Source organism: Cebidichthys violaceus, unplaced genomic scaffold, assembly GCF_023349555.1.
Source record: "Cebidichthys violaceus isolate CVI_PGR_0920_01 unplaced genomic scaffold, fCebVio1.0.p SCAF_21, whole genome shotgun sequence".
Classification (NCBI taxonomy): Eukaryota; Metazoa; Chordata; class Actinopteri; order Perciformes; family Stichaeidae; genus Cebidichthys; species Cebidichthys violaceus.
In genome coordinates, this window is record NW_027176384.1 from 630351 (window position 1) to 654039 (window position 23689).

General features: G+C 42.8%; 1 protein-coding gene across 3 annotated transcripts; it reads right to left on the reverse strand.

Moving 5' to 3' along the window:
- Positions 1-204: 204 nt before the first annotated feature.
- Positions 205-23420, reverse strand: mdfic (MyoD family inhibitor domain containing). 3 transcript variants are annotated; one of them, XM_068716810.1, is made up of 5 exons: positions 23113-23420; positions 22623-22720; positions 20558-20668; positions 8157-8543; positions 205-3069 (listed from the first exon to the last, which is right to left on the reverse strand). In XM_068716810.1, exons 1-5 carry the CDS (start codon positions 23121-23123, stop codon positions 2819-2821), a joined length of 858 nt encoding a protein of 285 aa, XP_068572911.1. In that variant the 5' UTR covers positions 23124-23420; the 3' UTR covers positions 205-2818. The 3 variants fall into 3 exon arrangements, with proteins under 3 accessions (XP_068572911.1, XP_068572912.1, XP_068572913.1); XM_068716811.1 differs by having other exon boundaries at positions 22623-22781; XM_068716812.1 differs by having other exon boundaries at positions 22623-22814.
- Between the last annotated feature and the right edge of the window lie 269 nt (positions 23421-23689).

Consider the following 23689-nt stretch of genomic DNA (forward strand, 5'->3'; position numbering starts at 1 on the left):
CTACTGATGCAAATCACTGTTCAGTCAGTCAGTGGACTGGGCCTGCATGCAAGCATCAGCATAGGTGAAAACAAAGACAACAGTGTCTTTTATCTGCTCGATTGGATTGAGAAGAGTTTGCCATCCTAACAACTGGAACAGAATGAGGAAGACGATGGACACAAACAATGAATTGACTAAAAGAGCATATGCAAAACAATCATACATTTTTGTAAACGTTTTATTTATTTTTTAACTTTTCTCGTTGAGATTGAAGATAATGTACAAAACTGTGAGCTCTAAGGTAACAAATCGAGATGAGAAAAATGAGAAGGATCAAGTGTCAGGCACAGAATAAGAAAATAAACATACAACATAGTAGAGTATAAGACAACAACTACTGTAGCTACGTAGCAATGTATACATTTTTCTCTTTTTAGATGAATTCTTCACATTATCTATAATGTTTTTTGACACTCTTTGCGCGAGTTAATCATAAACATGAAAATGAGGTTTTACTTTCTGCTCAGAATGTGCTGCAGAGGTGCCTATCCAACCTCCTTAGACACAGTAACAGTGCGCCATTAAGACGATCTGTACATGAGAGCACATTATCTTTGTTGGCGTTAGGAAGGGACATCTTTTTGTAACCAGTTAGCAAGCGGTGCTAATGAAGGCCAGCGTTAAGTATCATCACTTAAACAACATCAAAGCGGATCTCCAAGACAAGAAAATGACTCCACTGGTGATTCACCACAAACTCATCTTGAGATACACAGAATTAGGAAACAGAGGGGGGAAAAAAAGGAGAAGAAAACTGCCTTTACCCTGCATTAGTTTACCATTGCAACATGACAGTTCATGATTCCTTTTTTGTATTACGAGTCACTAGGCTTGATACCCGAAAGCCGCTTATGTGGCATGAGGGTCAACGTTTTTAATTCCATATCAAACCCCTCATGAACGGAGTGCAGTTCAACATATTTACACAGTATGTATGTAAAATAGCATCACAGAAAAGAAGTACCATATGCAGCTGACAAAGCGTAATTGTTGATGGCTAACATTAGAGTAGGACTCGTAGAAAGACAGAAACACGTTGTTTATCATTACGTTGCATTGAGATGTTATTTCTCTTGATTATCTTCGCTGTATTTCCAGTAATCCCAAACACATCTCTCCTGCCAAATCAGGAGAGATGTAAGATGTATTGATAAAACATGTTTTCATTGACCTTCCACCATGATTTCAGCAATTGTGTGCATTTTTTTTCTGTAACAACAGGCAACTTCAATTAAAAGGAATGCTTGAAATAGAAAAGTAAAAACAACCTACATAAGGCACATTCGTTCCTTTTGGTTTTATAAAGTAGCATTTGTGATGTCCTGATTCACCTTTGATATTTCACCAGTTTCAACTGTTCTACAGCGCTACAGTAGATAACTGTATATGAGAGTCTGTGTTGCAAAACCACAGTATGCAACGAAGAATGTATGAAGTGTCACATAAACCTTTTACAGTGTTGTACAGTACTAAGACTGTAACCTCAGATTTTGAGCATTAAAAACATGTATTGGAAAATAAAATCAGAGTAAATAAATCATTTAGTTTTTCATCAAAATGACTAAAAAGATAAGATACAATTAGACAGCATTCCTGATGTAACAAAAAAAATCTTTAAGACAGTCTGTGATAATACGTCTTACGCAAAGGAGAGAATACTTAAAGTGACTGTATGAAACAAGTCTCAATTTAATACTGATGCCTCTATATGACCTACATAAGTAAACGAGACCATCAGTGAGAAGAATGTCTATTTCTATATAGCTATTCTTAATGCTTGTTATCGGGTCCGTATCCGCATGAAATCAGATGAAATCATGCTGGAAAGTCCTTCAGCTCAGACTCCAGCGGGGCCTTTGGCACCGACCGACCCGCCGCTGACAGACTCAGATCTGGCTTCGCTACCGCAGACTGTCGGACCCTACTGCAAGAAAATAAGAGCTATGGAGCTAGAAAACGCTACGACTTTAGTCCACAGGGACCGTCAAAATCAGTTCAAGTTCCTTGTAGTAGCTTTAAAAGCACAACAAGCAGGGTTTCTTTCAAAAAATGTATAGACTCATACAAAAGTAATCCCTCTCAATCATCACTTATGACCATATAGACGCGTGTGGTAGTGTCTGTAACTCAACCCTCATAAAAACGCAGTGACCGGGTACCAGATCGCAAACATGCAGCCAAGAAGAAAGTAAGAAAATGGCGGACTTATCCCTGAAAAAAACACATATATAGCGAGGCAAAACAAAAGTTTATCTGGCGTTGGTTTTTCACCCGCTTGCGGAGCACCGGAACCCTCGTTGAGGCAACAATTTTTTTGTTGCGATGACAAAGTGCAACCTACAAATCCTACTCATTGTGCCATTAGAAGAAACAACTTACTACACACTGACGATGTAACCGTCATGTTCATATATCTGGAGTTACTTCTAGCTCCTGCTGAGCTGTTTTTGATGGAGAAACCCAGTGTCAAAATACATCTTTCAAACCATGCTTTACTCAGCCACCCTTTCTACTGCACACACACTGAACAGTCATCACACAGAACATTCACAAACATATATGTCAACCATCACACACACACACACACACACACACACACACACACACACACACACACACACACACACACACACACACACACACACACACACACACACACACACACACACGTTCCCTCTGTCTGTTGCTGAATTCAAAGTGACAGCAGCAGCAGTTTCCCTCCATTTTGCCATTCTGGGTCCAGTTATCCCCCGCAGAGACACCAGTGCAGGCCTCCCTATGTGGGGAAGCAGATGCCGCAGCACTCCATACAGATTTCCAGGCAATCTGAAGACTCACAGCAGGCGTCCATGATGCCACAGTCCATGTCACAGGGGCTGTTGCAGTCATCGCCTAGGTCGTCGGCGCAGCAGCAGCAGCAGCATGCCTCCGGTGTGCATGCGCCGCACGAGGCCTGCGTCGCCACCATGTTGCAAAGTGTCAGGAACTCGCAGAACAGGCAGGCCAAGATGCAGTGGACGCAGCAGTCTGGGTCAACGTCAAATCAGCCAGAGTGATGAGTTGTAAAGTACAATAAACACATGAATGAAATAAATTAATAAAAAAAGGAACACAGGAAACACACAGATATGCCAAATGAAAACATGCATCAGTAGTAAATCAAAATGTAAACGCACAGTACGCAGTGCTGAGCAGAGAGACTGAATGAGGAGCTGCACACTCGGCAGGCTGACAGGTGGAACGGAGTAGGTATGCGGTAAAAGGGTGAGGGCTAACTAGGCGGCAGGGGGGCTGAAGGAAATAAGAGAAATTCAAAGAAATTAATTCCTTTCCTGCAGTTTTGATTAACGGACTGTTAAATAATTGTGGCATTATCATGCAAACTGCTCGGTTGATCACACAAAGATGATTACTGAAGTCCAAGAGTGCCTCCTGGTAAATAGCTGGATTAATGCTCACACCCTCTGATTAACATTTAACCTCCTCGCAGACCGCCTTTAAATAGCTGGTGGCAAGTTTCAGCTTGTTGTTGCGCAGCAATAAAGGGTTCCCCTTTAAATTACCAATATGCCCATTAACCATCACAAATCTGTTTCTGAATGGCTGAATTAGTTTCATTAAAATGCTTCTGTCTTGAATAGGTAATGAAAAAGAACAAATTAAATGTTGTGCTTCCACTGACACAGTGTGTTAGTAATGCCATGCAGCAAGTGCAGGATGCAGAGCAACACTTCCACAATTCATTAACTACAGTCAGAAAAAGAAAAAAAAAATTATTTCTCTTCAATATAGTTATGTACAGTCATTTAATCAAATCAATTTACCTATTTTCATTTTACAAGAAAGCAACTCAATCTGAATTCATCAGTCAGTTCATAAAGGCTGAAGTTATTTTTTCTTTAAGTGAAATGTAAAACATAATGCACAAGGTGAGATTAAATAGAGAACACAGATTGTGTATGTATAGTCCACAGATTACATCACAATTTATGTTGCCATGCTGCACACCAGAACTTCTGCAGTTGGATCTAAGTCAGTAAATCATTCGGTAAGTGTGCCTGGCATATACTCCTTGCAGCTGTCTCCTTTTTGAACCAGGGCCAGTGCAGCGCCACTGCTTTGGAGTGTTAAAAAGACATGATGTGGATGGATGCAGAAAAATAGCATTACAAACAGGGTACATTTGCATAACTTTCATCAGCCCATCTAGAGCTGTCAGAAGAGGCTGTTACTGATTGGGTTAGAGGGAGAGCGAAAGGAGGAGAGTGTGGAGGACGGCATGGGAAGGCAAGCTGAGGACCGCTGGATGCTCATGTTTGATTAATCAAAGTAGAGGGGATTTTTTTTTTTTTTTTTTTTTTTTTTTTTTTTTTTTTTTTTTACCCCTTTAGTGCGGCGCTCAGGGCTGCGGAGCTGACCAGAAGCACTAGCTGCCTGTGATACAAACAAGATAGAGAAGGGAACATGAAACGAGCAAGTGCGTGTGCGTACGTGTGTGTGCGTCTGTAAGGGTGCCTGAAGTTTGAATGCATCTTATTATCCTTATCTGAGGCCATAACACTGGCAGTGATGGAAGATGCATGAGAATAAATAAACTTCCGGGCAGATCGTGGATTTGTTTCATGGTGGCATAACAAAACTGATACTACTTTCTATACTGGCATCCGCTGCAGTGTACTGCCATCTGAGTGCTACAGAATGCCACTGAGAACAAGAAACTCTGCCCGGCCAAAGCTCCATGAACAAAACCTCAAAGTTCAGCCTAACAAACTTATAAGGACCCAGAGGGTATAGCCATGCCAGCTTTGAGAATGTAACAGCCTGTGAATACGATATAAACACAGTACATAGGCATTAAGCAGCGGCCAGCCATCTCAGCTATTCACTTGGATGTATAATTTAACACCAGCGATTAGTCTGGATCTTAGAGAGGCGAGTAAGGAGGAGGGGAAAGAGGAGGGGGGGGTCGTATACTGTACACAAGAGAGCTGGACGCGAGGCACATCTCCCCGAAAACAGAGAAAGACAGACAGACAGGCAGACAGAGACACTGGGTGAAACCAACCAACAGACAGACAGAACAGCACGCACTGACACCGCTCCTGTTTAATGTCAGTGAGCGGCGATGAAGCCCAGAGTTTGCAGGGGCCAAAAAACAGCGTCCGGCGCCTCTGAGGAAATAGTTTGAGACATCTGGAAAGCTCACATCAAAAAAAAAAAAAAAAAAAAAATGAAAAAGGGAGCGGCATGACACAAAACAAGCTGGATGGGCCTCAGAGCAGCAAGCTGTGCAAAACATTCAAACTTACAAAGAGGGAGAGAGAGGGCTAGATGGACAGACGGACAAAGATGAAGAGAAAGAGAAAGAGAAGGAGAAAGAGAAAGAGAAAGAGAGAGAGAGAGAGAGAGAGAGAGAGAGAGAGAGAGAGAGAGAGAGAGAGATTGATCAGACAAAGCCTTGGTGGCCATGGAAATGCACAGAGGGCACATGGGTAAAGAGGGCAGAGGATGTGGGCAGGATAGAGAAGATCCACAACATACACTTTAAAGCAAGCCTGTTTATAATGCATGACTGAGGGGAAAAGGCGAAGCTAGAGGACTAGTGCTTACACAACACAACACAACACACACACACACACACACACACACACACACACACACACACACACACACACACACACACACATCAAGGGGACTACGCTCGCAGCCTTGGCCCTAAATCTCTAAATGAGACTACAGCAGCTTGGAGGCCTTAACTGATTACACACAATTAACAAAAACACAAACTGGATGACAAGAGTTGAGGCAACCCACCCTGCTGAACAAAAGCAGCGTGCTAAATGACTCCTCAGAAGCTGTGGCGTTATCACACGATTGGCTACGGTGCCAACGGCGTGTGCCAAGAAACACAGGGAGCAGCAGAATCCCCAGAGCTAGCTCCTGCTAGCTTACGCCTTTTTATTTCCTGTGTTCAGGGGGCTGTTTAGGAGGCTAATTTCACAGGCAAACAGATTATGTTAATCCGTGTAAACATTCAAACACCACAGCTTGGCTGTTTTCCGGGGGGAAATAAATAGTCGAGAGAGAACATATTGATTCTGAGAGCTCTCATCTGCAAATAAGCAACACAAAAGCCATAATGAGACAGACTTGTCGAGCTGCTGTTGTTATATTTATTTGAACCCTTTCTCTTCTGTTCTTTACCAATTAAGATGTTGAAAACATGACTGGAATGTCAGGAATCTCTCTGGTGGATGCATCCCACCTTTACTGTTGTGTAGTGTTGTGGATGTGTGTCTTCTTGTTTGGTTCGCAGGCAAGTTGATCTGTTGCATATTTCAAGTCAGACTGCCCACTTTTCTCCTTCAATTAAACTTGTATCTCAACATGACCATTGTGGATCCTTTAATAACGCATAGCATCACATTATTTTCCATCTTCACCTTGGAGTAGAAGCCCATAAAAAGGCAAAACAGCAAAGGCCTTGGGTTGGATGAATAGAGAGGAATTGCCCCTCTGCTTTAAAGAAACATGCCTAAAACCTCATTCTGTCTATGCTTCAGAACACAGAGGGAACACATGCATGTCCACAAACACACGCACAGCAGCAGAGTACAATAGGTGGAGGAGGGTTGCGACGTTAATGAGGGCCAGGGTGGTGCTGACGGGATGTAGGGAGAGCCAGAAAGGGCCCAGAGAGGTGTGAGGGGCCGTGAGGGGCCCGGAGAAGGCTGGTCACGACTTTTAATAGGCACCCTGTGCTCTCAGGCCTCGTTAGACGGTCACACCTATCTCCCCTGTGGAAAAGGACCAGCCGTCCGCCTTCATTACTGGACTCACCTCGGCCTTGCACCTGACAAAGTGATGGCTTCCCTGCACGGCAAACGGACCCTCTGACTTGTTGTTAAAGAAAATAAAAGCAACAGGAGCGGGATAAGATGTCATTTGCTTGACGAGAGTGATAAATATGAGAGGCCATGCACTCTCATCATTAAAAGGTGAGAGAAGATAAGGATTTATTATCAATATTGTATTAGGAATTATTTCAGCAGAGCCTCCAAAGAATAGCCCCTTCAACAGAGAAATCACTTTGATGGTGTTGGTTTGATGGCATATCATTTCACTGTGCGACAGCAGGTAGCGATGAGTTCATAAGGTTTTTGCCTTGACATGATATTCATATTTTTGTACATATACAGCTGCACAGTACAGAATTGTTCATTTTAAAAGACTGAATAGCTTGCTGTATTTTTGTCTTTTCATTTTTAACAAATTATTGACAACTTAAAATCAAACAATTGATGTTATTTTCTTATGATATGGTATATTAACTGGTGTGTTTATTTTATTAGAGAATAATAAGCATATACAAATATTTCATGATAAATCATCAATAGTTTTAGGTGTTTTAATGGAGTGCAATTGTGTATTTTTAAACGCTGATGTATCAGGTGCGCAATTTGTTACGGTAAACTGGGTTGACCTTTTAATACACAAAACAAATTAGAAGCTGACCGATAAATACATTTTATATATATATATATATATATATATATATATATATATATATATATATAAAAATATTAGCTTTGAGCAGGAAAAGCTGAAATCCAACTGAACATCAGAATCAAAGTAATTGAGAAATAAATCTGGAACTATAAATATCTAGCTGATAAGTCTGTGTTTACGACACGCTTTACTTTACTGTCTGCTACTTTTGCATCGGCGGTTTTTAATAAACCATTTCTTTTCACTCAATCAGTAGTTAAGAGAATATCCTGAAGCTGATTTGATGGATTACATTGTTGGAATATGTTGTATTTATTAACAATGGTTGAGGCGCTGTTCTGTGGCTTATGACTGACCAGGATTACATCTGCTTCGCATCCCATTACATTGTTAAATGCCACTCTTACAAATTAATGTTGGTGTATTTATGACTGGAGCACTCGGTTCTCGAGACATCCCTGCGGCCGATTAAAAGGATTTTTAACCAACAGAAGATGTGATGCAGAAATTGAAGCAAGCAAACATGCATTTGAAAAGATAGTATCAACGCGTCTGTGCTCTCTTTTTTTCTCGGCGTCGTTGTTGCCCTGTGTGTGGACACTCACCCTCTGGTAAAGGAGGTTTCTGCGACCCTGTGGAACTGCCTTTACTGCGTCTGCTGCTGTCACTGTTGACTGACAAGCTGGACCTCAATTTCCTCTGCACTCTCTGCGACACAGGCGTGGACGGCTGCTTCCTGGGCTGCTCCGTCGGCATCGCGGCCGCCGCTGATGATCTCGTGCCAGGGCCGGACCCACCCGTGGCGGCGCCCACACTGATGTTGGCACCGCAGGAGCACGTACGCGTGAACCTGGCCCCGCCGATGCCAGGGTGAATGCCGTTGCCGTTACTCAGCGCGGGCGTGCCAGTGCTGTTGTGGCGAAAGCCATTTTGGTCCTTGCCAGCGTCTCCCTCGACTGGCTCCGAGGGCACTGTGTGAGACTGGGGTTGAGCTGGAGACGTGAAGAAAAAAAACAACATTTTTACTGATGTTTAGTAAAGAGCTGGTTGTCTAGTTGCAGTATTCAAGGACAGTTAAATGATTCAATTTCTTCGGAGTATTTCCGCTTTCTTGCATGTTCCAGCTGACTACTGAACAGCTGCAAGCTCAGGGTCTTAATACAAGACAATCTAATATAACTGAATATAGAAACAAAACAGAAGGCTGCTTGTTTATTCATGCTTTTTGATGTAAATGTGGAGGACAAAACACTAAAATACGCAAGCATCAAAAGGAACTAGCGGTTTACTTTAATAACTTACTAAATGTAATGTCTATTTTTATGGAAATCTATTCTTTTTATCCGTATGGGAGTACGAGCGTGATAACCCTGTTACTTTATTTTAACTGAAGAGAACTTTGTCTGCACTCTCTGCACCTGTGATGTTCAGCTCTTCCAAACCGAACACAGTAATGGAGACACGCCTAAATAATTCTCAGCAAATCTTGCCAACGTTTCCTAACACGATCATATCGATCACATGGCAAACATTTCAACCCGGAATGACAGAAAGGAGCAGAGAGATATAGGAACCTCATATGTGACAGGTTCACGAAAGCCACCGCTGCAGGCAGACAAGACATTTGTGGGAGCGGTACCCAGGTGAGTTACGACAGTGTGCGGGGAAGGGAGATTAATGCGGTAAAAAGAGAAAGAGAGCCTGTGATACTGTGCATATACAAAAAAACAGCTGCTGTCTGCAACAGTAATGATCTCCTTTCCTCTGAAAAGCTCAGAGATGGCCTTTCTAAGTGTATGTGTGACAGCAACAGAAAGTCAGGAGACAGCGACCTGTCTGATAAGAAAGAAGGCGAAGGATGTGAGTGAGCAAAGGAGGTGGCATTTTACTGAGAGGAACACCTGCACATTCAGCTCTACTGGGAGTTACTCCTACATTACCTTCCCTCCACATCAGAGCCACTGTGCATGTGCACGCGCCGCCAGTGCATGGTTAACTTGAGATTTAGTGAATTATTCATCTCTTTTTAAGTCTGTCTGTGTGAACCATACGTATTCAGCTTTTTTTTCCTATTCTATACTTTCTGTACATACATTGAATGTATGGTATCTTCACCACCATATTCCACCTTACTTCACAGCAGTGGAGCACGAGCTGAATCTAGTTTAAGTGCTTTGTAGCTGTCCAAAAAAAAAAAAAAAAAAAATCAACAAATTTTCCTAAGGGGAGGCAAACTGACAGTGAAGCTAATACAATGCTGGTAATTTCTTTCCATCTCTATTTTCTTTCTGTCAGCTCACCAACAAGTGCAATTACGGTTAACAAGAGGGAGAAAGAGAGAAGAGAGAGAGAGAGAGAGAGAGAGAGAGAGAGAGAGAGAGAGAGAGAATCGTGGGAATCGGGCCTTGCGCCTTTTTAACAACACATCACCCTGGGAGAGGCCGGACGCGGATGTAAAACAAAGCAATTAAATACACACACTGGGTTTTTGCCTTCTCCTCATTCAGGCTTCTCCATGCTGCCTCGATAAACAAATATAGACTTTAGGGATCAGGATTTCATGCAATTTGAATTAGACAACTGGGTAGCGAACGATAGAATTCATTATGCAGTGGTTTAAGACCAGGTTGATGGATTTTCTTCTCCAAAAGACAAAAAAGCCTTGCAGTCTGCCAATGACAATGTGGGGAGAGACTAAAGCTCGCTAACAAGGAGATGCGGAGTATACCGCATCTGTTGTTGTTCTTCAGTTTTACCTCTGACAGCTTGCCACGTTTTTCGCCCCTTTTTAAAATATGCAACTTTTTTTTCCCACCAGTCTTTTGCTTTAATGCTTGGCAAACCATTATTATATAGGAAGGTAGGAGCACGCACGCACGCACGCACGCACGCACGCACACACACACACACACACACACACACACACACACACACACACACACACACACACACACACACACACACACACACTGTAGGGTTTTCTACATCAACACAGTGGGCCTTACTTGGGTTGGCCAAAGACGCTTACTTTCAAATGGATCCGGTGTTATCACATTATAGTAATCAGGTTCTGCGACTTCAGGGTGCACAAACCAGTTGTACCACTTTTGCTTTTCATGAGTCAACTCGCTCTCTTAACAAGAATCACAAAACAAAAGTTAGCTATTCAGCAAGCTGTGACCTATTTTGAGAAACAAACTTAGCTGCAACTTAGATCAATTCAGCTAGATTTGTCATAATTCCACTGACACAAGGATTTTCACGTTTTCAAATGAAAACCAGAAAGCCAACTCTTCTAAATCACACTGCTGCTGTTTTCTCGCAGAATTTCATCCCTCAGATGTAGCCACATATTTGAATGTGTAAACACAGAAATGCACTAGCTGACATTAATGGAACTGAAGGGGGGAACCCCTTTCTATAGCTAATGATTGACCACACACACACACACACACACACACACACACACACACACACACACACACACACACACACACACACACACAAACATAGCACAAATCACAGCTAAAGAGGCACAGCAATAATAATTCACCTGTTCCTTGAGTTGCACGTCAATACAACACAGCAAACCTCCTGCCTAGAGGATGACGGTTCCTTAGTATCTTGCATAATAACACAGTAGTTTTTCCCATTTAGGCTAAACCCAAACACACATAAACACACGTTCATGCACAAAGTAGACTTGGAGGCATAATTACCTTTCCTTTTGAGGAAGTCAAGCTTTCAATTTACCAAAGTATAAATAGTTATTAAGAAACCACCACGTAAAAACCAGAGTACATAAGCGGCGACTCAGGTTACTGACACACTGCAAAGCCCTAAAAAGTGGTTCAAGTCTGCAGAGAAGTGTGCCTCAGTGGCACGTTCCTGGATAGCCTTAACACAGTCAAGTCTTTATTTTTATCCAGACGAGTGCTGTGACTGAGATGAATGGACACAATGGAGTAATATTCATAATCATTGATCATGATAATGACGATACTGTCAAAGATGGCAATGACAGACTTGTACAGTCACCGTGAGACAAATGAAGACGTAATGAGAGAAGGCAGAAGTACAGTAAATCCTATTGGATTTGTGCTACGTTGATAAGTTGGCGCTTCAAAACATTTCACTGTAACTGCAGTGCAGTGAGAGAAAAAGTGTGCAGCATATGTTCATTAGCACTTGGCTGTTGTGTACTGTAAACCTACAGACAATAGAGAGTCAGGAAAATTCATCAAGTCCGCTTGGAAGAAGATCGAACAGCCATTATTTGGGCAAAATTGGACATGTCATAATATAATGCAGTGATGGCATTTTTGAAAATTAAGTTTAATTCCGCATTCGAGGATTCAGCCGACGAATACAAATATGAGCGGGTGCCTGTTGATAAATCTTCAAGGAGCAACACAGACACACTGCTTCTGTATTGTCCCTACTGCATAACAAGGCAGGAACCACAAACGGCATCAAAATTTGATATGAACAACTCCCAGCTACTTTTATAAAAATCATACGCAGTTGTGCATTTGCCACAAGCTTGTAGAGATAGGTAGGTGTCCTGAGATAACCGACAGCACACAAACTGACAGGTTGCATTAAAACACCATGTTTTGGAGGAGTAAGTGGACACACACACACACACACACACACATGCACACACACGTCAAATTGGACTTGTAACCGCCCTATTTCTAGCACATCAACAACTGTTGAGAGTGTACATTTGTAGTTGAATAAAACATGGTATTCCCCTACACACACTGTCACACACATCACAGGGGAAACTAGGGGGTGAGTGGTTCTTGACTGTCTAAGCAGCATCCCAATTTGGTCCCAGCTACTAGTAGCTGACAGCCTCAAATATCTGGGGAGCATTTTTAAAAGGCCAGTGTTTGATGGATTCATGAAGAACACACAAATATAATTGCCATTTGTCACTGAGTCTTCAGTGGCTGCGCCACACAGGGACCGAGCGCCGAGGTGCCTGGAGAGCGCTGGCGCTGCGCCAGAGCTGTGCGCTCTGTATGTAAAACGGAGTATATAAACACCTCTGTTTTTTGTCACAGAAAATAGGTCCTACAGGAGGGAGCTGGAAATTGTACCCAAAAGACAGAAGGAAGAAGAAGAGGAGTGTGTGTGTATGTATGTATGTATGTATGTATGTATGTATGTATGTATGTATGTATGTATGTATGTATGTATGTATATATATATATATACATACATGTGTGTGTGTGTGTGTGTGTGTGTGTGTGTGTGTGTGTGTGTGTGTGTGTGTGTGTGTGTGTGTGTGTATATGTATGTATATATATATATATATATATATACATACATACATACATACGTGTGTGTGTGTGTGTGTATATGTATGTATATATGTGTGTGTGGGGATCCAGTAGGCGGATATATATATATATATATATATATATATATATATATATATATATATATATATATATATATATATATATATATATGTCACAAGCCTACTGGATCCCCACACAGGTCTGCCTCTTTGTGTGTGTGTGTGTGTGTGTGTGTGTGTGTGTGTGTGTGGGGATCCACCCCACACACACACATACACACAAAGAGGCAGACCTACCAGGAAGAAATATGCATGCATGCATTTCAATTGAAATAGCGCTGTATAATAAACAAGAACTCAAAAAATAGTCAAGAACATATAACGCAGAGGTCAAACAGGGGCGGTGTGGAGATTCTCATTTACACACTGCGATGCCGACAGTCATGGGTAAGGCAGGGAGCGGACTGAGCAACCACACGGGCTCTGTGTTACTGAAGCTTAGTCCTTTTTAATATTAATGCCCCTGAGACAGAGAGGAAACAGGAGAAGTGAGACAAAAGGTGTTTGCCCAGGCTTATTAGAATGCCCATCACAGAGAGCATACAGTTATTCCAATGTCACATCATGTCAACCAAATAAACACCACAATCCAGATCTTGTATTCATCTCCTAATAGCCGTTATTACACAACACTACGAGTTTGTGAGTTTAAACTGAACGGAAGCGGAGAGCGGAAGAAGGGCCTTTGTTTTTAAGTTATGAATCCCAAAAAGCAACGTGCAGAATATACAGTGACAGTTAGCTCTGAAATGCTAATTCTACTAACACGGCCAGTGTTTTGTTTATCTTTTTGTGCCTTGTATTAGAAAAACATGTATATTTTCTGCTCGGCTGGCCATGTACCTGCATGATTGAAATGCTAATTTGTAAATGTGCAATGACCTAGCCAGACTCTTCTTACCACCACCACCACCAGCACCTCCTCCTCTCTCTGCCAAAACAGCCTGAGGTATCATCTCTCCTCCTAACAAACAGCAGCGCGTGAAACAGCCCCTGCTTTTCAATCCAAAGGGATATATTTTCTCATTAGAAATTATACATCTTCCCTGTCCATATTTATAGACGCAAAACCAGGGGAATTATACTGTAGAGAGAGTGAGAGGGGACAGAGAGAGAGAGGAAAATAGTACAATGAATGTTATTACAAAGGGCTCTGATTGAAATTTTCCTTGGGCGTATCAAAGCTCCGTTTACCTTTTGACCTTAAACTCCGGGACAAGGACTTTCTTTATTGTCTAGAAGGACGTATTGGACAGGACAGACAAGCGACTCCAGGATCATCATTCAAGTGTCCCAGCACAACAAAACCCACTAACTGTGATTAGCATCAACATAATGCAGATATAAGCGGTATGAAATTAGAGCAAATTGGTGATGTCTACTGGCAACCAAGAACTAGCGTTTGATTCGAAAATGAAGACTCCCGTAGCGTAAAGATGTGGGCGTCTTTCGAATGGTGCGGTCTCGTCTTGAGCTGTTTACACAGAGTGGACGGCTTCGTGGCACGGGCTAACACAAATGTCACTTGTTCCAACAGATGTGAAAGAAAATGCGACTCTGGACATCACACCGCAATCCTGGCCCTGTCAGTTCATGCGCACGCACGAGATGTTTTGTATTTATCCAAGATAAAATGCCGATGATGGCGGCAGCGCGGGCGATGATGGCCACTGAGGATAGCTAAATTACCTACTCCGATATTGGATCCTCATCAGCAAAAGTGACAAGCTCTCTATGTGTGTGTGTGTGTGTGTGTGTGTGTGTGTGTGTGTGTGTGTGTGTGTGTGTGTGTGTGTGTGTGTGTGTGTGTGTGTGTGTGTGTGTGTTATGGCAACCTGCAACAGAACTCTATTAGCTGTCTTCACCTGTCAAGGCTGATCACATTGTGTAGCATCTCATTTTAGCAGGAAACATCACATTTTTGTCTGCCTCTCCATCCCATTCCAGGGCAATCAGTCAATATTGCTCAGCTTGTTTTCAGTGGTGACACACTTATTTCCCCCACCCTGTTTTAATTCTCTGTGACAGTCATTCAAATTTGGCTCCTCCAACCTGCTGAAGGGGAAGTGACACGCGGAGACAGAGCTTAATATTATTTCCGACCCCCTCCCTCACCGCCGCCCCCACCAAACATTGAGAGAAACAGGGCATCCGGGATTTACTCATTTCAAATTTTGCTGCTGATTGAGTGGAAAAATATGCCCCCCCCCGGACCTTGTTCTGCTTAATTACATTTTACAGGAGCAAATGCAACTTGAAAGACAAGAGCTTGATTTGAGGACACAAACCTCTCAGCGTACCGCGTGCACGAGGCTGGCTAAGGTGTGTGTGAGTGCTGTGAAGGGGGAGCTGGCGGTGGGGAAGAAGGGGGTCATCAATTATCCTTTGATTTCAAAACGGAACATTTTCCCAGATTAATATGTCTGACTGCTATCTAAATCATTGAAAATCCCAATGAAATGCCATTTTCTCTTACATGAATCATGTTGAGGGGAAGTCACTCGCACTCGGGCCAAACCGACACCCCCGAGCTCCGACCACTGAAGTCTCCGGTCTCTCCACTGTTGTGTGGAATTTGGCATGGTGCTAATTTGAGTGCTACTAATGTAGCAGAAGGCAATGCATCAAGGAGCATTCAAAGCCTTACAACCTGGCTGCTGAGAGAGAGACACTAAATGGTGCCTTATTCTCTTCCTCTCCTCATTTCTGGGATGAATTTCTACGAGTCCGTTTCTGCATTAAGCTTCGTCAAACGCCTCTTATTCTCCCTCATCTGTTTCGTACCATCTAAGAGGGGAGAAAGAGTGTAGTATAAAGTCGAATGCGTGAGTGCATCTTTAAAAAGCTGCACATCTTGCACGGATTTAGGCTTTACACGGCTAGCTCCCACAATTTCTAGAAAGATCAATTATTACGTGACTCAGAGCGGGCCTGAGGGAGCTGCCAGGCTCCATACTCAAAAAAAAAAAAAAAAAACGTGCTCCACCCTCTCCTTGCTGACGACTCAAAACAAAAAAACAGAGCAACAGAGCAGGAGCAAATGGGAGGGGAAGAGGCGGGAGGGAAGAAGGAGAATGGGGGTATTTCAGTTTCAGTTACATCGATGACTCAAATATTCCACATAGCTTCAAAATCTCCTCGCTGAAGCAGAAGTTCCACAGGAAACTCACTTGTTTGAAATTCAACGGCAGGCGCGCAGACGTGCACATGCGCACACACACAAACAAAGGCGTACGCATGCTAAACGGCAGACAACCACACACACCAAATAAATACAGTGTGCATCTGCGGCAGATACATCAACAGCAGCCACTGCTGGAGTCAGAGGCGAGGAACTGGCAGAAGCTCTAACACTCCCTAAAAGCCAAAATACAACTGAGGTCTGTCTCTGGGTCAGAGAGGGGATAGACAGTCTATCAAAATGCCCCCACACCTAGTTCCTTTATTTGCTCAGTATCAATTTCAGCATTAACCCTCTGCTAATGGGACAGCTGTGGGTCAGCGCCTCGCATCTTCGGGATGCCAATCAAGGCCTTAAGCTGAGAGATCAGCCTTCGGTACAGAGGTGCTCGTCTGCCTTTGAGTGGCTTTTTAAACACGGAGACGCCCGTATCGATTTTAGCTCTAGCCTGAAAGGGGGGGGGGGGGGGGGGGGGGGGGATTGCACTAGCCAGGGCCTGTGTCGGCTGCGGCCGTCTGTATGTCTGGACGGGAGCCATCCCCAGGTCCCCGGTCACCCTCCACTGATCAGGGGGCCTGACAGAATGACCTAGCAGAGAGGCACTGAACCTGCAAACACGAAGGGGGCAAGGAGCTGGAAGCTCGAGGGGGTCGGGGCTGGCGGGGGCAACATCAGCAGAGATCTCAGTAATAGAAAAGGGTTTTAACCTTAATGTTGGAGCCCAAACCCTGTTAGAGGCCAAGTAATCCCCCCTGCGCTGCTCTCATTTGAACTGGCTGATTTTTATTTTTTTTTCCCTTCTCTCTCCCTCTCTGAGTGGCTTGTGAGAGGGACTGACGCTGTCTGGTGTGGCACTGGTTAGAGAGGTGGTAAACATGAGCAGAGCAGTCTGTCTACCTCTACCTCTAGTATTTATGTATTGTGTACAATTTAATGCATTATGAGAGATTCAACTGACCAACAATACAGAAAGTAGTTGAAAGTCGCATCAACTCCACCAACTACGTTATTAGCGAGTGATATTTTACACCAAAATAAAAAAAAAATTCCACTTACTGTCCCTTTAAATTGATGAATCCATGCAAATATATACATATGTACTTTTATAAATAGGTAACACTTTAAATGCAGGACTTTTCTTTCATTATATACTGTGGTATTGCTACTGTCATGCAAGTACAAGATCTGAACACTTCTTCCACCACAGCAAATATGTGCTGCAAAAGAACCAGTTAGACACAAAAAGGTCAATTGGTGTTAAGACGACTTTGAAGGATTACTGTTAATATTCAGATTCTCTGCAATAAAGTGCATAAAAAATACACTCTTCCTTCCCTTTATGTTGCTTTGTAACATAAGTGCTTAAAAGACTGTAGACCATGAACTGAGGTAGGCATATCTATCATCATTTGGCTCAAGTATTTTCAATATCTTTTTTTTTTTTTTTAAATTAACAGTGAATAGGCTCGGGCACTTCGGGTAAAATATGCTAATTAACACACTTGAAATTTCCCATATGAAATCTATCTGCACCAAGACAATGAGAAAATAATTACAACAGAGGTAGAATTACAATGGCCATTTTAATCAACCCCTACACTAGCATTTCACCCTATTTATACAGATTTTGATTCCATGACCCACTGGTAAGTAATCACTTGAAAATTACGGTTCCGTTATAATAGGTCTGTGCTTTAGACACATTATTTCTGCAGAGACAGGGCTCTGAGGATTACAATAAAGATATGAATCTTGCATAACAACAATCACCATGCACTTCGTATGGCTTGAAACAAAAAAAACATTCAGGGAAAAGAAAAACTGTCAGGAGGTTAAAAAGTCTTTAAGTACGTAAGTAACTTTGGAATATACATGAGGCAAAGTGTGACAGTGTGAGAATGTTGATTCAACACTTCAGCAAAAATATTTCAGCACTGATGATGAAATTAATGATGAAGAGGCACTTGCCCTTTTGTTTTATCTTCGTCTAACTCTGCCAACTGTCTAATATCATAACACTTTATAGGTTTGTATATAAATCTTAATCGTAGCACTGTCAAGGAATCTTTTCTTGCAAGAAAGGTGCGAGACTCTCCCCCGTTAAACAATCCCTTTTACTGCATTTATTAGGGGTCACAAATTCACTTCCAAAAGGTCAATTCTGCGCACAGGTAATAACCTTGAAGGTGTGCCACTAAAGAGTCCAATCAGGGATTCACACAAAGGCCAGACTAATGTCTTTCTTAAAAAAAACACAAAGTCATGTTATTTGACCTTCCTTTCTCACTACAGAATATTCCTGAGATATAAAAAAAAAAAAAAAAAAAAAAAAACAGTTCTTTGGAAGCTAGCGAGGTCATCTTTATCAAACACAGAAGCATTTAAAAAAACAAAAAACGTGTTTGACTATCCGGTGAATAATGTGACGATTAAACTCCTAAAAGTGGTGCTGGGTGGTAGCAATTTATTCAGAGGCAGGTGGCTGGAGAGCCGAGGCCCTGCCTGCAGGAGATATCAGCTGCTTGAAAACCAGGAAAGGTCTCTTGAGGAATGTCCGTCTCCCCCACAAGATACTCCCTCCTCCCCCAGGATGGTGGAGCCACAGAGGAACCTGTGGCCGTTCACTGACAACGGCCCAACAGGAAGGGCAAAATTGTACTTCGTCCAACAAGCAGCAGTGGCGTCAATCCAGGCAACCACCACGCTTCTGTGTAACCGTGTGAATTTATGATACCCAGTTCATAATGAGAATTCCAGCTTTTTAGCTCACACACACACACACAATCATTAATTGTGTGGCGAGGTTCAGTTACCCACTGTTAAATACACTCCCCTGAAAATGCACGCAGTTTTAAAATCACATGTACCCGCTGCCATGTTTACGTTCCCGCTTTAAGGGGACCCTTTGGTTGAAAAGACAACTTGTCAAAACAATGTTCTCTTGACTGAAATAGGATATGTGCTGTTATTACAACATTACAATAGGCTTCCTCTTGTTGTGAAAAGTCGGCATCCAGATACTGTACACAAGCTTTCAATCGGACAGCTGGGTGTGTGAGGGCGGGGGCAGGATGTAGGCAGGCAGATGATTTCTTATTGATTTCCTGTTTCTGTACAGGAGAGGGCTCTCAATTACCCAGCCAGCTAGCAATCCGATTGGTCACCTCACCAAACAAAACCACAGTGAGACTATGACACTAATGGGTTAACTTGAGCCCCTTACAATAATTTTCCAGCTTTGATTCAACCACAGACAGACAGAGAGACAGACTCGGGTACATACAACTTTCACAAAGATTATTATTTATTATCATAGCACAGATTTGGGTTTTTGCCTGTATTTGACATGACTATAAATGTTCTTGTAACTCTCTCAAGAGAGAAGTAGCATATCTTCCTCCCTCAAAGATTCTCTTACTAAACAATGTGTGTGTGTGTGTGTGTGTGTGTGTGTGTGTGTGTGTGTGTGTGTGTGTGTGTGTGTGTATGGGAAAGAGAGAGCCTGTGAGGATGTGTATGTGTGTGCGTATGGGGGGGGGGGTCGATAGGGGCGACATCAATTACGAAGCAAAACTGTTGTCACAGGGGCTTATCTGCTGAGATGAAAGGAAAGCATGCCTCCCTGCAAAAGTGCAATACTCGACACACACCTGCCAAGCTAGAAAGACCTCTTGACAGAAACTCTTTCATTTTTTTTTTTGCAACTGAGTCTCTTTTCCTCACTGATTCAGTAAACAAGCCACCGGCAAGTCATTAAGCTTGATACCAAAAAAAAAGGCAGGAAAAGGCGCCCTGGAAAAGTTAACAACCTAGAAACAAAAGAACTGTTGTGGCAAATGCAAACAGAATCCTTATTATAGCTTGGCACTTACATGGATGGAAGCAATCAGCTGCTATTAGCCTTTGCTGACACATCTCACTCTTCTTAAGAACAATAAAACACACACACACACACACACACACACACACACACAGCTTTTAGCCGGTTTCATTTTGTGACCTGCAATCCATAGCTCAGTATGAAATCATTTCACTGAACAAGAGTGCATCTAGACTTAATTAGAGCTGTGGCTAAGATGCAATCAGTGCGTAAAGACAGTCAATGCCAGAACCACAAGCAGGATTTCCCCTTTTCTAAAACACTGGGTTGAAGGGAGAAGCGAAAGTGTAGACACAAGCCAAGTCTTGGTCATTACGGCAGAATGAGCGAGCGCGCACTTGCCAAGAGACCTCGGTGCTATCTCCATGTTTTAATTGGAAACAACCATGCCAATATTGTTGTTGGCCAACTGACCCTGTGTACACTGTGCAACTGTCAAAACAACCATTCTTGACAGTTGGAGCGAATCACATTATAAGTATTTAAATGTTAAATAAAACAATGCTAAACACCCAAAATAACAGCAAGATATCCTTCTGTCCACCCACAGCTTTCCCACGTTGGTAAAACTTACTTCTTACAGGCTCGCAATAATTAGGCTTCTCCTCCGTCACGTGACTCTGTCTTTCGGCGGCTGGTTTCCTGGGAGAGGGTGTTCTTTCTGACGATTCACTGTTGCAAGCATCTAGGGGTCACAAGCGTGGAGCGTTAAACATGGCGCAAAAAGGAAAACCTGTCGCACACAAAGTTAAGCAGCAAAAATATTATTCTGCCCACCGCTTGTTTGATTTAATGTCATCCTATTACGAGCTCAGCTGCTAAATGAACGTGCATTACAGCCACTCCTCCGAACACGAGTTAACTTTTACTGCAGGGTCAGCCACAGTGGACAAAGTATCAAGGACATGCTGGAAAAAACACGGGCCGCTGGCAAATGGTTGCACAACATGGTGGGGCGGTTCAGGTAAAGGCCCTGCCAGAGCTCTGGATCTCATTTTCTCTCCTTCTGTTCCCGGGTGTGCTCTACCTGCCAAGCTTCTTTTTACTGCCATAAAGGCTGCATTCATCTGAATTGGAAGAAGTATGTGGGCAAAGACTCTAGGCCAGATAGCTGCGCAAAAAGACGAGAGACAGTTTCACTCATCTCTCTGAGCCGCGTCCTCTGACTTCTCCACTTCAAGACTCGCTGATGCTTCGCTCATCGCACACTGCTGCTTTGTTCAGTAAATAAACCTTCCACAATTACTTTATTCACTGGTTTGGTGCCAGATGCCTGCTCATAGCCCACAGTTGTTGTTTTTTCTCATAGCTTGCAAGTTTTTCAGTAACACACCATCTCTTGAGCCACTTTTGCTGCGATTCTAAAGAAGAAGAAAAAAAAAACGGTGAGGAATGAGTCAGCGTGAGCTAGCAATCTCGTTTAGCAAAGCTTGATGCGTTTGTTCCAATGCTACAACACTCTCTGTTTGTAAGCAGTGATGGATGGGGGGAGAGGAACGGATGGGCTCAGGCCAGCAGCCCTAGATAGATATGGTACATATCTCAGCTTGGCGCTGATGTATGGTAGCGGCAGTTGCGTTAGCAGTACTGTGTGATGCATCGTGGTATTTAGTGATCACAGTTAGAAATAAATTGCTCTATTCTCAGTACATCCACAGTCCCCTGAGAGGGGAAATCCAGTCTTAACTGCAAGCGCCTTTGAAGGTCCAGCGAAAATCCATTCGCAATCCAGCAGCCCCAGTGATTGCTTACTTTGTCCTACTTTGCTATTTTTTGACAGTGCCATAATGATGCTTGGTATAAATAGGATGGTTAACGGTTCATTGCTTGTTTGAAGAAAAATGAAAAAGGGGGTGTGGGGGTAAGCTTATTTTACATGTGATAATCTTAGGGGCAACTAGAAAGTTAATTAAAAACTATAATTGGCTGTGGTTGCTGTTAATAGTCACCAGGGCGTTTCTTCAGACTTTATTGAGGGGGAAAAAAGCAAAAACATTATCAAGGCTTAACACCGAGCACAGATACTGATGTATACTAAAAAAAAAAAAATCACATGATTATAATTTACAAAGACAAGGCTGATATTGTCCCAAGCAGAGCTATAAATGCTGATATGCACCAGTAATCCGTTAACGCAGTTGGTGACTAATTTGTTCTCTTGTTTTCTCCCACGTTTGACTGTACAAGCAACATGAGTTCTTGACGGAATATGTCACTGATATTTATAGCTCAGCTTCGTTGCAAGTGCACTGCCTGCATGGAGAGAAGAACAACCCATGAACATTCACGAGAGAAAACTTCTAATGCTCATGAGCTGTGCATTGCAGTTTATATATATATATATATAGTGTTTGCAAGTCACAAACTCTTAAACAGATGCATCTGATGCATGATGATCTTATGAGAATTATGTTGTTATGTGTGAACCAGTGAAAGGACATATTTACACTTTGGGAGGTTTTTCCTCACTCGCCTACCACTTGAGCAATGAAATATTAGTTCAATTACATCTCCCCGAAGGACCTCTGGGAACCTCTCACGGTCCCTCGGGAGCTCCAAGCCCCCCACTTTGACCACCTCAATTGTAAATGTGTATTTCCCCATGCTAGTGATTCCAGGCCTGTCCTGTGTGCCCTTACCTCGTGAGGCTGACAGTAGGGGACTTGTCTCTTGCTGAGGACCCTTCCCTGGCCCTGCCGGCCCATCCGGAGGAAGGACGGTCACCTTGGACATGAGTCTTTTTGGGACACACACAGAAGAAAGTAGAAGTTCTCCTCCCTTCCCCTCAGCCCTCAGCGCTGTGAAAACCAATGTGTCATCATCAGCTGAGGCTTGAAGACACAAAGCAACACCGTGTCATTACTCAACCTGAGACAATCGTCTGCTTATTCACACGCCGAGAAAGTGACGTTGAGCCGCAGTGAAACTTAGTGGAAATTTCCCTTCTCTCGCTTTTTTTACATAAACTTGCTGAGACTCCATGTGCAGCCCATTTGCTCTCACACACACACACATATACACACACACACACACACACACACACACACTTTTCTTTATAAAAAAAGCGAAACTCTCGCTAAGTGCTGTTTATAGCTAAAGAGGATGTATTGTTTATAAAGCATAACTTACCTTTCAAACATGACAACTCCCTCGCTTCAAATCGGACTTATTCCCATCCTTCCTTCCTCCGACTCCTTCCCCGAAACGTTGGAGAAGAAAAAAAGAGAGACGAAACTGGGTGAAAGAGTAACTTCAGCGTTCAAAAACTTTTTTTCCGAGTAACTTTTAGCAGCCAGTGTGCCCCGGTCCAACTTCGTCCAGATGTTGTTGTCCTATGACAAAATATCAATAATAGTCCTCTCGACGATTTCGACGTTCGGTGGCGGTAGTTTGCTGAGGATAGTTGCGTCTCAAAACATTTTCATCATATCCGGATTCCTGCAGTAGAGCTAGTGGAGTGAAGCCGCTCTTCTCTCCCTTCGCTTCCCGTTGGCGGCAGAGAAGTGAACAAAGCCCTCCCTGAACATGTGTCCCCAAAAATAAAGTTAGGCAAAATCGAAAAATTTAATATTGTGGAACTCTTTTTTCGTTGTAGAGGCCTATTCTACATTAAATATGTGGAAAATACAATATATGGTGTTAGAAACATGTCAAAACCATAAAAACATCATATTTAGTGGCACCTACTTTGGGAATTAAAAAAGAA

Excerpts from the sequence above, each read along its gene's own strand:
- mdfic (XM_068716810.1), bottom strand. Across the intron at positions 8,544-20,557 it reads TTATTGCGAGCCTGTAAGAA|CTCAACCCCAGTCTCACACA; the intron begins GTAAGTTTTACC and ends TCACGTCTCCAG. Across the intron at positions 3,070-8,156 it reads GAAACCTCCTTTACCAGAGG|ACTGCTGCGTCCACTGCATC; the intron begins GTGAGTGTCCAC and ends ACGTTGACCCAG.